General features: G+C 38.5%; 2 protein-coding genes and 1 pseudogene across 2 annotated transcripts; 2 read left to right on the top strand and 1 right to left on the bottom strand.

The window, feature by feature from the left end:
* The first annotated feature begins 1,373 nt into the window (after nt 1-1,373).
* Nucleotides 1,374-4,867, top strand: LOC112190411 (PHD finger protein ALFIN-LIKE 4). Its single transcript, XM_024329838.2, has 5 exons — nt 1,374-1,651; nt 2,639-2,671; nt 3,520-3,748; nt 4,174-4,306; nt 4,434-4,867. Exons 1-5 carry the CDS (start codon nt 1,531-1,533, stop codon nt 4,707-4,709), a joined length of 792 nt encoding a protein of 263 aa, XP_024185606.1. The 5' UTR covers nt 1,374-1,530; the 3' UTR covers nt 4,710-4,867.
* A 3,099-nt stretch (nt 4,868-7,966) lies between these two features.
* LOC112189767 (solute carrier family 25 member 44) lies at nt 7,967-9,744 on the bottom strand. The gene has a single exon (XM_024329116.2). The coding sequence runs from the start codon at nt 9,244-9,246 to the stop codon at nt 8,203-8,205; it is 1,044 nt and encodes a 347-aa protein (XP_024184884.1). The 5' UTR covers nt 9,247-9,744; the 3' UTR covers nt 7,967-8,202.
* A 3,055-nt stretch (nt 9,745-12,799) lies between these two features.
* LOC112184717 lies at nt 12,800-14,930 on the top strand (annotated as a pseudogene).
* Nucleotides 14,931-14,976: the final 46 nt, after the last annotated feature.

The raw sequence follows: 14,976 nt of genomic DNA, 5'->3' as shown, positions 1-14,976 counted from the left end.
GACCAGAAAAACACAACGAGGAGGCTGCAAACTGAGTTAAATGACCATATTAATGCCGTGGACTTGTACTAGAATATACTTGTTGCGACAGCCTTGCAAATAGCAAGTAGCCAATGCTAAATAGAGTAATAGTAGTAAAGACAATAGAGTAGAGACATGGTTGTGGAGCCCCAACATACCTAAATTGTTAGCAAACTAGGTGCTAGGTCTGAACATTGTTTAACATCTTTAGCCTTTATAGGGTGATTAGGCTCAACATGTCCCAAAATTGCATAGCGACATAGCCTTCAATCATCACCGGAGCTCGACAGATATTTTATACAACTACTAAGACTCTACAATCTACATAACCCTCTATCTATCTAAAATGATTCATTTTACTATTGTTAATATTATTAAAGTATACGAATTATTGAATCAAATCCTTAGTCCAGATAATAAGTGTAAAAAAAAAAAAAACTCAAATCTAGAGCCGGGAGCTATGGAGAGAGCCGAAATGGATCTCAAATTTGAATATGAATTCAAATAAATCTAAAAATGGGTTCCATACTCAACCCGATTCTAAAAAATCAATACTCATCCTTATATATTGAAACATGTCCCACAAATGGTGCATCTTCTCTATTTAGTGCCACCACTCATTAAGAATCCACCATCAAAATTGAAGTCAAAATCCACCAACAACTAACCTAAAAACGAATTCCAAACGAGAGATTCTTAGGTAAAGTTGGCGTAGTGGCGCGCTACGTGGCAATACGTCCAGTCAATCATTGTTTATGCAGAGATGTGTTTTGGGTATTTCATTATAATTAAATATGAGTTGTTTTAGAATACAATTAAAAAATAGAAGACGCGATTGACTGGGCATACCACGTGGCAGGTACGTTTGCCCTACCTAAGAATTTATCTAAAAACGAATTCCAGACATAGATCCATTTACTATTGTCTGATGAGCAAAGACAAGAAGATAGCCAAAATAACCATTCAAATTGAAAAAATTAGATCAAAATAAAATCAACAAACAATCTGAAAGCCCCCACGGTCTAACCAATATCGTAAACATTAGCAAGACTGAGACCAAAAGTGGCTCCACAACCAAAGTCAAAGACAAAGGAGCGAAACACACAAGTAGAAGACAACTTCAGGCCTAAACAAAAAAAGATCACGGCAAAAAAACCAACCGTCAGTACAAGGAAGCCGATGACAATGATAGCTATTAGATATAGGTTATCGAGAACTGCGTCACCGTCGGGGGTGTCGCAGTCCCAAAAAAAAAAAATTATAATGATTACCTAAGAAAATAAAAATTAGAGAAAGGGTAAATGTGGAAAAAGGAAGGTAGAAAAGTCTAGATCGATTTAACATGAGAAGAAAGAAGGTTTGAAGGCGAAGGCGAAGGCTAACAAAATTCACATATTGCGTTTTTGATATAAACTCTGGCTCTGACTCAATAATAACTTATTGACTTGGTTTTCCGAGCGCACTCACTGACTGAAACACAGAGAGAGAGAGAGAGAAGAGAAGAGAGAGATGGCTATGAACGGAGCTGGCGCCGCAGCAGCAGCAGCAGCCTATAATCCTCGCACCGTTGAAGAGGTTTTCCGAGATTTCAAGGGCCGCCGGACTGGCTTGATCAAGGCTCTAACCACTGGTATTTTACCCCTTTTCCTTTATTCAATTTCTGCTCAATTAGCTTCTACCTTGCCTTTTCAGAACACCCAGAAACGCAATTGGTGATTCTGGGGTTTTTGTTGTTTTCAATTTTGAATTTTGAATTGGAAATTGCCCTATTTTTTTTGTCTTTTACTGGGTCTAGCTTGTTGTGAATTTGGTTTCGGAGATAGCCCAGGAAGTAATAACTACGCAGAATAAGGAATTGTAGAGTAAAGTGATGTTTTTTGGTTCGGAATAATGTGGCTTTATTCCATTGAGATGCAGTTCTAGGGTGATGGGGGAATAGCTCTTTTCATGCATTTTGGAATTGGGATTTGGATTATTGGTTATCTGTGTTCTGTATCTGAAGAAATGGATAGAGGAATGGTGAATTGAGTTCATTTAGGAGTAAAGTTTTGAGCTTTGTTTTCATATGGTCCTATTTTTTAGATGGTTGTTGAGTTCATTGAGGAACACAGGATGAACTATTTTGATCTTGGAATCGTACGTTGTATTGTAGCTTCAGTGTTAGTTTTCAGGGAATTCCTTAAGAAAAGTGGCTAAAATGATACTTCATTTCATCGTCCAACGTATTCTTGGAGGATGACTTGTGTTTGCAGGTTTAGACTTAATGTTAGGAAACTTGAGTCCCTTATAACCCTAAATGGTGAATTCTTATGAAACGAAAATCAACCTCTATTGGGATCATTGGATGTGAAGAAAACATATGGTATGAAAAAAGAAAAGTGTAAAGAAGTTCATTTTAATACTTAGCATGTGTGATAAGAGCTGTGACTAAAAAGGACACTGCTTTAAATCTGTTTTGTTTCTTTGTGCCTGTGTGTTTCTATCATAATGGGTCATTTCAGTTTGCTTTTAAAGTATTTTAGAATAATTTGTTGGAGCTTTACTTGTTTACAGTAATAACTGATTTTTGTTTTGTTTTGATCGAGTGATTTACACGCTTTTACATTTTTTATTGCAGATGCTGAAGAGTTCCATCAGCAGTGTGATCCTGGTAAGTATTTTTCTCTGTGTGCTTTTTAAATGCTTCTGTAAATGTGGTACCTAGTTGTAGAATAGCTTCTGTGCAATATATAAATTGTTCCTTTGTTCTCGGAGCTGTAAATGAGAGGTCTGCAACAAAATGGTCATCTTCAGTTTCTGTTAGCAATCATGCACATAAATGAGCATGTTCAAGCCACTTCAAGGTTCTTGTGATGTCACATTAAAAAAAAAGAGGGACACTTTAAGTCCTTTCCATTGCTTGAATTTCTAGTGTCGAATATTTCTGTTCTGGAAGTTCTTGTTGAATGATGCAATTATTGAATATATTGAATTTGGTGAAATACTATTTAATTGAAATCAGCCAAATAGTGATTTTGGAGAACGAAGAAAGAAATCTTATTTTTGTCTGTTGTGCTAGGTTTATTTGTGTTGTGAAATATATTTAGATTTCTTTAGAGCTGTAGTCAAAGGAGAGTTACCCGCTTTTCGAATTTAGAGATGCTACATTCTGGATGAGGCTTTTATGAAGTAATGGTGACAATTCTGATTGTTTTTGTTGCTACTTATATAATGTTTGTGCTGTTCCTTTTGGTTTTTTATGCATGAGTGATTAGTCCTTATACTATTTTTTAACTAATCATATACCTAAATATCTCTATAGACACACACACACACAGACCAGGCCTTATAAAATCTTCGAATTGCTTTCTAATCTTTGAAGTTCAGGCTATTAACAACAAAAGCTGTATCTAATTGAATTTTCCAATCAGTTGTCATTTGTTGATTGCTACTTCTTATTTTTGGCTATGTTTCCATTGTTTTTTCAACTAGTGTTTTTGAGTTGTTTTCTATTTACAGAGAAGGAGAATCTTTCCTTGTATGGATACCCTAGTGAGCAATGGGAAGTCAACTTACCTGCTGAAGAAGTGCCTCCGGAGCTGCCAGAGCCTGCACTGGGTATCAACTTTGCAAGAGATGGTATGGCAGAAAAGGACTGGCTAGCTTTGGTTGCTGTCCACAGTGATGCATGGCTACTTTCTGTTGCCTTCTATTTTGGATCCAGATTTGGGTTCGATAAGGTTGATAGGTGAGTCCAGCAACTATATATAGAGTTTCTTTGTTAGTTGAAGCTGTTCAAGTTTAAATTCTTCTTTTCCCAGGGTGGAGAGTTAATTTGGTTAGATTTGACCCGATGGTAAAGAATAGTCTATGGTACAGAACCAATGTTGATGCTTGCATATTATGTTTTCATAGCGTTTTCTTTTTGTGGGATCAACAGGTATACTGAAATAAATACCAGCTTCTAGCTCTATATTGTTTTCTGGCCCTATCATTTAAAAGAAAAAAAAGGAACAAGGAAACAAGGGCGTTTGTCTTCTATGACTTCTGGTTAATTTGATTTGTGAAGCTCAGTTACAAGTTAAAGAATATTCTATGTTGCCTTATCTTTTTGTGAGATTGACTATTTGCTTCATTTTGTTTTCTATAACTTATTGATGTTTTGTGGTGCAGGAAGAAACTTTTTAGCATGATAAATGAACTTCCAACAATATTTGAAGTTGTGACTGGTACTGCAAAGAAGGAAGTAAAGGAGAAGCCATCTTCAAACCACGGTAGCAACAAATCCAAGTCAAACTCCAAAGCGGTAAAATAACTTTTCTGTTCATACTTATTAGCACTTGTGCAAAAGTTAGGGGGAAGCTTATCCTAGTTATTCTTTCTTTATAAACTAACATGCTTTATTTTCTTTTCTGTTGGTGACCAAAAAGCAGAGAGGATCAGAATCCCAAGCAAGACATTTGGAAGTGCTGCCAGCAAAAGATGAAGATGAGGGGTTAGACGAAGATGAGGAAGACGAACATGAAGAAGAGACTTGTGGAGCTTGTGGCCGAGGCGGGCCATCTTCATTAGATGAACCCTGGATTTTGTGTGATTTCTGTGAGACGTGGTTCCACATGAAGTGTGTGAAGGTGACCCCTGCAAAAGCAAAGCAGATTAAGCAGTACAAATGCCCTTCATGCAGCAACAAGAGGGCTCGCCCAATGTAGTTTTCTTCTAATGGCTTTTTTCTAGTCGTAAACATACTTTCAGAACACATTAGTGATAGCTTGTTGTTTATTATTATAAAACGTTTGACTGTTTAATGTTTTTATGTAATTCTTAGCATTTTAGTACTGCAATGCATTGCTAAATTCTTAAGTATAAATATCGATGATAATCTCGATATTTTTAAAAAGACCAAAGAGTTTCCAATTCGCATAGGTTAACCTTCCCCGATATTTAGGCCGTATTCCAACAGATGTTATCTAATATTTATATTAAGACATTAAAAAACTTGCAATTTCACTAAAACACTCCTGTGTTATGTCAAGGAGTTTTAGCTCAGGCTAAATTTGAAGCGGGAGTCAAAACACAAATTTATGAAAGAATAGTTTTTTGAGGTTAAAACATATGAAGCATCTAAACCATTAGGAATATACTCAATAACTTGGAAACTAAACATGTAAATTGCTAAATTACAAGCATTTGGGCTTTTGAGCTCGACCCTCTAAAATAGCAAATGATTTAATAATTTATGATATTTTAGGGGTTCTTTTGATGTTTTATGGTCTTTTCTAGCATTCACATTTCACACGTGAAAATATTAATTGATTAGCAAAGTGAATTTTGCGCAAAAACTCGTCGCAACAACTTTTAGCCAATGATATACAGAAATTTGATGGTTATTCTTGCATCACCTTGTCTTTTCAATTTAACTGGTAATTTTGATAGATTAATTAATTTTTACCCTCTTAAAAATAGTTTTTTACTTCAACAGTGTCTGAACTCTTTGAGGACTTTTGAAATGATACCTGAACTTTCAAAGTTATCAATGTGATACCTAGACTCATTTTTTCATATCAACGTCATACATGCGGTCGATTTTCGTCACAGAACCGTTAACTGCTACCACGTGCCCAGCACGTGAGGCACTTAATGAGGTTAAAAGACTAATTTACCCTCAAAAGTATAAAAAAAGGTTTTTTACTTCAACAGTGTTTGAACTCTTCGAGGACTTTTGAAATGATACCTGAACTTTCAAAGTTATCAATGTGATACTTGAACTCATTTTTTCGTATCAACGTCGTACCTTGGGTCGATTTCTGTCACAGAACCGTTAACTATGACCACGTGCCCAGCACGTGAGGCACAAAATAAGGGTAAAAATGACATTTCCCACTTCCTTTAGTTCTTCATGTGTCCCGTCGTACCTTCAGTTCTTCTTCTCCATTTCTATTTCCTTTTTCATCTGCAAAATGCAATCAGATGGGATGATGACATTTCCTACCAAAATGCAAAACCCAAAGCAAAACTTGAATCCAATTCTCTGATGGATGGACTCCGTCGGGGACTCCATATCGTCGAAGTTCTCCAAGCATAGCTTTCTCGATGGCTTTACTTCTCTGAATTTATTGCAGGCCGGAGCGGTGTAGACGGTTTCACAACTCTTGGCCTCCAGATCTGAGACTCGGAATTTACCTGAGATTTCAGACAGAGGGATCAGAGAGAGAGAGAGAGAATATGGCCGGCAGCAATCCAAACCTTCTTGTGCAGCTTGCCAGAGATATGACGGAGGCGGGCCATGCCTTCGTGGCACTCGGTTTCCTCACAGCAACTAACATCACAGCATAAGTTCATGAATTTCAAAAATAGTCCGTGTCTTTGTAATTGAATCAAAATCTGCAAAAGTGAAGGAGACTGAGAGTCTCTCTCTCCCAACAGTGGCGAAAAGGCAAAGGATGGCCGGTGATGATGGGAGAAAACCCAAAACAGATTTTTCCACGACTGCGTGTCTGTGTATAACTATATCTATCAGTATATGATTTATCGAATAATGGGGCAATGATCATTTCACTGATTCCAGCTTCTAATCAATTTGTCCAAAAAAGAACCGGCCTTTGGTTATTTGCGGCTGTAATATCATTACTTAGTGGGAGCATCGGACGAGGTACTCTGACGAGGCAATCAGCAGCAGTCGGGGCGGGTGAGGAACAATCTGAGGGTTTTACGGTGGCGGAGGTGGATGACGGGGCTGCGCGTGGGGCTTCAGGCGATGACGGGGCATTGAGTGGCGAGGAGCTTGAATTTTTGCAAGGTAGCCATATCAATCTAGCTGAGTTCAATGTGGTTGTAGTCAAGTAGTGCTTGGAAAGGGTTGGGTGGTTGAGAGAGAATGTGAGATCTGATTTGCAGCCATGGCTTCCAATCGGAGGGGACAAATCAGAGGGAAGAAGACGTCGAAAAAGAAAAAGAAAAAGAAAAAGCAAGAAAAATAAAAAACAATATTTTTTAGGGTAAATTAGTCTTTTAATCTCACTAAGTGCCTCACGTGCTGGGCACGTGGTCATAGTTAACGGTTATGTGACGGAAATCGACCACAGATACGACGTTGATACGAAAAAATGAGCACATGTATCACATTGATAACTTTGAAAGTTTAGGTATCATTTCAAAAGTCCTCAAAGAGTTCAGATACTGTTGAAGTAAAAAAACCCCGTGAAGAACTAAAGGAAGTGGGAAAGGTCATTTTTACCCTTATTTTGTGCCTCACGTGCTGGACACGTGGTCATAGTTAACAGTTCTGTGACAGAAATCGACCGCATGTATGACGTTGATACGAAAAAATGAGTTCAGGTATCACATTGATAACTTTGAAAGTTCAAGTATCATTTCAAAAGTTCTCGAAGAATTCAGATAAAAAACCCTCTAAAAAATTCCAGTAAGTATTCTTGTCGTATAAGACAACTCTTTCGCAATTAAGTGAGTCTATAGCTGAGAATTTTATGTATAATTGATGGATTGTGATATAAAACTAGCAATTCCTAATGTTACATCCAGCAGATGGTCCGCATAATCAAACAAATCCTGATCTGCATCAAGTGAAAACCAAGTTGGTCTCGTTGGGATAGATTCCTTAAATAAACAAGTTATTAGTTATGGGACACAACTATGGATTAGACTAACCATCTAATGAATTAGTCATATAAACCACAATAAAAAAGTAGAGTTGGAATATTGATGTGATGGGTGGCCCCCTGATTAATTGAAAGTTTGGTAGAGCCCCCACCATTTAATCTAGACTTATCCACAAGGAAACGACATCCTTGATCTAGAATTTTACCCTACCAACTTGGTGGATTTGGTTGAAACTTGAGATCTAAGATAAACTCAATGGACATACCACTAGCAGAGTAGCAGTAGCTCTAAGGTTCAGCTACCTCGAGACATTAGAATGATTCTCAGAAACATTGAATCACTAGTGTTATGATATGGTAAACCAGAAGAACTTGTATAAGATCCCCATTGGTTTAACAGCAATTAGGGGATAACATAAAAACCTGCATTGTATTACAACTGATTATCAACAACCTGTGCAGGTTCACATAAACATAAAAAAGACAACTTCTTGCTTGCAAGAAGAGAAAACAACAATGACAACATTTAAAATAAGCAGGATTAGACAAAGATGAAGAAGGCATCTGAGTCTCTCTAGTTGGATCATCATGTCAAAACCTCTTGATTCTTAGTGGAGAGCCGTTTCAGAAACTCATAGGTGGTGATCATGGTGGTTGCAGAAATCGACATTGAGGCCCACCTTGGCCCCAATCCTCTGTAACAAGCCATCCACCCGCCTTCTTTAACCAAATTCCGAACAGTCTGCCCAATGCCTGGTCCCCGCCGCCCGTTGTCATCCCCATCCAGAACTTGCAGCCTCGTCTTGACCGTGTCGAGTGGCATTGTGATCAAAGCTGACACGCCACCCGCCATGGCTGCACTGGCTCCCTGAACTGCCATTATTGTCTTCGAATCAGGCCTATACGTGTTAACCCCATCCTCATTGCTCTTACAAGAATAATACCCAACTCCCCTCCAAACCATCCTCTGAGCCACAGAGTATGATGCCCACCAAACCGCATTGGATGGTGCATATGTCAAAATCGAAATCCCAAACCCTCTATACAACCCCCTCGGCCCATCACTCCGAAGAATTTTCCTGAAAGCATCATACCCATTAACATATTTACAAGAAGACGCTTTAGGAAACTTGGCATTCGGATTCGGATTCACACCGCCTTGCACCATCAGTCTCTGACTCACAACATCAATTGGAGTCCACACAAGCTGAGCCGCCATCGCCGCACTCAACCCTGCAACCGCATTGGCAATCGCGGCAGCGGACGACTCCGAAAACCCTAACCTAACGGTGGCAGCGCCCACATTACTCTTGGTGATCTCAAGCGCCGCCATGTACAGCGCCCGGGCAGGTACTGTGCCCATCAAAGAAGTCCCGAAGCCTCTATACAATGCCCGAAATCCTTCATGCCTGACGATGGAAAACGCCGTCTTGATACACGAGAGCTGAGACTGAGATACTTGTTGCCTGGTTTTCAAAACCACGACAGGGTAGAGAGTCGCCGATACGCCGGAAAAGAGCGCCGCTCCGAGGAAAAAGAACTTGGATTTATCAAGCATTTCCCAGTCGATTTCGGCCGGGATATGAATCTCTTTTTTCGCCGATTCATCCTCGGCGACTCTCAAATTCATTTCAGCCAGTTTCCAGATGAATCAACCACAATTTTCACCCAAAAAAATTAAAACCTATCAAATTTCAATCGAAATTTCACCAAATCTCTTCGAATCTACAATCCTAACTGTACAAAATTTACAAAAATGGAAACGAATCTAATAATTGGCGCTGTACAACAACAACAAAAAAAGCTTCTAAAATATGATACACAGATATGGATTGAATTTAAGAGATCCAAATCAACGAATGAGCGTCTTTTTCCTCCTGTGGAACCAGGTATTGGATCGGAAAAGGGGACCGCCGAATGCGTCTAACATTTTGGGGCACAGCCGAAGAACCTTACCGGAAGAGAGGTCATCGGAAACCGGAGACCTCGCCGGAGGAGCAAAGCTAAGGTTCCAAAGAAGTAAAGAACATCAAACGGAGAATACAGATCCCTAAAAGGAGAGAGAGAGAGAGATAGAGTGGGTGACCGGACTTAATTCTAGGCAGGAGGCGAAAGAGGGAATGGGTTTTTAGTGGTGAGAGCGGAGGAAGAGGAACCGGTAACTGACACGTGTCGGTTTCGGTTGCCAAGGTGAAGATGATAGAGGCGGAGCCAGCGACAGCGTGTGACGTGTGATCCTATCCGTTTCACTTTCACATGAAAATACAAATTTTTTGAGCGACTCTCTTGACCTTGAAGCCTAAAAACTTTGTCGACCCCCTAAAGAGGCTTTACGCAAAGGCAAAAGGCAAGATTTTGCCTCATTATTCACTAATATTGTCTTTGCCTTTCGATTTTTTCATGCACCCCAAATTGGCAAGGTCAATTGCCTCTCAATCATTCACTAATTAATCTAATGGAATTTTTTTTTCTTTGAGATGTGATCCAATGGTTATTGTGCAATGATATTTTTTTTTATCTCATCTCCATCAATCTCATTGTGCCACGTTAGAACAAGAAAAACTAATTCAAATATGCATGGTCCCACCATGATCTTACGCCAGAAGCCCATGTGCCCATATTGGTCAAGACCAAGTTAAAGTCCAAGACCTGCCAGTGGGCTGGGTCGGGAAGGCCTCAGGTCGTCCAAAAAAACATTGGGGTGCCTGTGATTTGTTTTCTTTTTGGCCTTTTGGGCTTGTCTTGAACGTCCAAGACCATCCTTGTTCTTATAAAATTGATATTCTTTTAATAATAGTACTAGCTTCATACCTGTGTGATGCACATTGAAGTTTGAAATGACTTAAATTTTTTTTTTTTTTTTGGTTCTATGAAGCACATCAAAATACATTTCTCCTATAAACACACCGACAATCACCGTTTAAAATTGTTGTTGCATAGAAAAGTTGAACAAGGGTGTTCAATTAGTGTTCAAAAAAATGGAAAGGAAACCCACATGAAATAAAACTTGTTGAACCCGCACGATTAAAAAATGGGTCGGTCGTAGATCAACCCGCCATGACCCATTTAATAAAAGGATCAGCCGCGAGTCAACTCGCCAACACTAAGTAAACCTATATAACCCGATTATGCTATACTTCTTGAAATTTTGGACGTTGGGAGTATTTGATCCTAGGATTGGACAATTTGAAATATTTTGCTTCATCATTATAGGATTTAATTATTTATGAATTATATATAATAATTTATATTCTTCGTCTTGTGGAGTTTTCAGTGAATTTAATCAATTTATGTATTTTTTTAGTTAAATAAGTCACAATGTTAACCCTTAAATGAGTCATTTTGTCCAACACGACATGACCTATTTATTTATGAGATAAACGAGTTGGAAATGGGTAACCCGTTTAATAAATAGGTTAGATTTGAATTTAAATTTTCAACACAATTATTAAATGAGTTGGATTTGGGCTTGTCTCTGTGACATGACAAATATCTTGACCTGACAAGAACTCAACTCAGCACCACTCATTGATAGCCCCACTTCAATATTACACACGTTGCTAAGCCCGACCCTTTGCTTCAGGCTCAAAGCACAAGCCCCATCTTTTGCAAGCCCAAGTGATAGTTGTAGTTTGGTTGTAGTGTCCTAAAGTGCAAGGGCAAAATTCAATCAGGACCAAAACATCTAAATTGTCTTTTCCTATTTTGTTGAAAGGTATCAATTCTATCGTATACCTATTTAACTGTTTATCAGACAAATTGATTGTTCGTCAATTCAAAACTTCACCTATTACTGAACGATTTAGTCATTATGGTCCAACAAAGAGTTTCAATCATAATATTCTATAAAGAGATGAGACAAATAACAAAGAATTTGGATAATTCGGTCTCGGTCCAACGTACTTAACCCTTACTTAAGTGTAGCACCCACTCCCAGTGATTAGCGCTCAGGTAAATGTTCTCAAGTGGAAAAGTTTAACCAGTTAGGTAATTACTTTGTGGACTTGTGAATTGTGATCACTTAGAATTCTATATGTTAGATTGTGAGGTCTGACTTCAGACAAATTAGTCATCTTTCATTGGCTGGGATGAAAACGGTACCTCCATCGTCTTCACCATTGTCCTTTCCATGAGTTCTTTAATTATGAAATATTAATATATATGCGACCGAATCATATGCGTTTACCACCCATTACCCAAGTACAAACTTATAGGTTATAAGTGGAGGAGTTTCCAACTCAATAGTGATGGGAAGAGCACAATAATATGCGAGTGGTCTTTCAGTCCTCCATTTTTTTTTATTTTTTTTTTTAAACTCCACCCCATTCCCACCCTTCATGGAGCTCGAACTCCTGACCTCTTATATATGAGACCAAAGCCTTACCACCCCACCAAACACACACACCCTCAGTCCTCCATATATAAATAGGGAAATTACCTCCCCCATATATGAGGGTTTACTTCTCTTTCTTTTTCGAGATGCTGTATGTAATTCAAACAAGTTTCTGTTTTGTAATATTTGGATTTGCATGCATTATCATCGATGTAGTCCTAGCTAAACTAGTCATTTGCGTCATATATATTTTAAGAGATTACCATATACGAATTAAGAATACATGGTGATTCTTCTTCAACCTGCTGGTATTTGGAAGTCGTTGACATGTTTTACTTTTTGATTGGTCTTGTATTTTAGAGTCGGCTTTCTAAGGAATTGTAATGCCTTTAGCCTCTTCAGTACGTTCAATAGGACATCTCATTGTTTATTCCGACCGATTGGTATGAGATACTCGTGATTTCGAAATCAAACTTCTCGAACTCTATTTAGCATATATGAGGATATATAGGTATATTCACAATATGGTTAAACTTGATACCTAAATTTTTGGGTGTAAACATTCTTAATCATTATAATTAATAATTAATTTAGTATGTAAAACATTCTAAATGCTTAAAGGCTAATGCTAAATACAACATGAGAGAGAAGAAAAAGTCAACAAGGAATCAAGCCTGATTCCATGACATCCTCTTTGCTTAAACCTAGAGTCAGATAGTCTTTTTTTTTTTATTTTTTTTTTGGAAGACGAAAACGAAATTCTATTAAGAGTCAGATAGTCTATTCACTCATAATTTGTCTATATAACTTCAAAATACCATCTTCTTCTATACCCCTATACAGTGAGTTAGTTCCTTAAATCCTGTCATGGAATACGATTCCCAGTCCCCAAAGTTTGCTCTGCGCGTGGACTCTGATCACAAGTCAACACAGTTCAGAATCTTCTCCATAGACAAACCTCACATGCGAGCTTTTCACTTAGCCTGGTTCTCATACTTCTCATGCTTCCTCACCACTTTTGCCGCAGCACCTCTACTCCCCATAATCCGGGACAACCTCAACCTCACGACCACCGACATCGGCAAAGCCGGAATCGCTTCGGTCTCAGGCGCAGTCTTTGCCCGTATAGCCATGGGAACTCTTTCCGACTTATTCGGACCGCGCCTCGCCTCTGCCTCACTCCTACTCCTCACTGCACCAGCTGTCTTCTTGTTCTCAATGGCCTCGTCCCCCTTTTCTTTTCTCTTCTTGCGTTTTTGCGTCGGTATCTCTTTGGCCAACTTTGTTCTGGATGAGCTCTATGTTTTCGCCTCCGGTGGTCGGCACAGCAAATGGCTTTGCAGGAGGTTGGGGGAACTTTGGTGGTGGAGCGACACAGCTGATCATGCCACTTGTGTTTGGCTTCATTCAACATAACGTTGGTGCTGCCAAGTTCACTGCTTGGCGAATAGCGTTTCAAATCCCTGCCGTGTTTCAGATGCTCTCCGCAATTGCAATCTTGCTTTTCGGGCAGGACATGCCGGACGGTAACATCCACCGGTTGGAGAAGTCCGGTGACAAACCGAAAGACAAGTTCTCGAATGTTTTCTGGCACGGGGTTAAAAATTACAGAGGGTGGATTCTGGCATTGACTTATGGCTATTGCTTTGGTGTTGAGCTCACTGTGGATAATATCATAGCTGAGTACTTTTACGACAGATTCAATCTCAAGCTTCACACTGCAGGGATGATAGCGGCGACTTTCGGGTTGGCCAATATTGTTTCTAGACCGACAGGAGGGGTTTTATCGGATTTGATGGCGAGGAGGTTTGGGATGAGGGGGAGGCTGTGGACTTTGTGGGTGGTGCAAACTTTGGGGGGTGTGTTCTGTGTGATTCTTGGAAGAGTTGGTTCTTTGAAGGCTTCTATTGGTGTCATGATTTTGTTCTCCTTGTGTTGCCAAAGTGCTTGTGGGCTTACATTTGGAGTGGTTCCTTTTGTTTCCAGAAGGTACGTCTTCAACTTTGACACATTAAAATAAATATAGTTTAGGAAGGCATATTCACCCTTATTATCGATTAACATATTTTTACTTAATAAAATTATAATCCAACGGTCCATATCTTAAATTAGCCTTTAAAGATCATCTCTGTAAAAAATCAATCAAATCAGAAATTGTTTAATTATCTAATTGAATCAAATAAATTGATGATTCTAACAACACTTACTATTATTATGATGAGCCGTCCATGTATTTCATATAAATGAATAACTAAAAGGTCTTCAAATTGATTGATTTTTTACAAAACCAATCTTTGCATTACGTTATATAACATGAATGGTTGGATTATAAAATTATAAAGTTATTATGCGTTAATCGCAAGAGATGGTGAATATGCTCATTCACCCAATTAAAGAGTAAACCTAAGAATTGTTCGTTTAGGAAAGTGAAATCCACACTCATATTCTTTTTTAGTTGAAATTCTAAACAAAACAGAAGACAATTTAAGTTACTAAAGATAAAATTTTAAGTTACTAAAAAAGAAAATATGGAGTGTGGATTGTAAAATAGGGAGTGTAGATTTCACTCCCCATAAATTATGCTATGTTGATGTCCCAATATGATGATGAATGAAATTTCCATATTAGAATGCTCAAAGTACATAGGAGTATAAGACTATTTATAGTTATGGAATTGTTATTTTTTATATGGATATGTGTGTGTGTGGGGTATTTGATGGATTTGATAATGTTTAGTAGTGTATTTGATTAATTGTTGCTTGACATGTCAACAATGAAGGATATAACGTTTTGTCCTCCGGTTTAAGTTAGCATATGCAATCCATTTGTGCATCATCAGGCTTGATTATAATTTTAATCTTGTTGTCAGGTCACTAGGTGTCATCTCTGGTATGATAGGGGGCAGGGGCGGATCCAGGATTGAACCATTGAACGGGCTGGGATTTCTTAAACAAAAAAAAAAGCACCTCGAAATGCAGTAGACTCAAGCAGAGCTTTTGCCATTCACTTGATCCCTTTGTGTTCCAG

This window comes from Rosa chinensis, chromosome 2 (genome assembly GCF_002994745.2).
Source record: "Rosa chinensis cultivar Old Blush chromosome 2, RchiOBHm-V2, whole genome shotgun sequence".
Taxonomy (NCBI): Eukaryota; Viridiplantae; Streptophyta; class Magnoliopsida; order Rosales; family Rosaceae; genus Rosa; species Rosa chinensis.
This window is presented reverse-complemented; position numbering and strand designations above follow the sequence as displayed.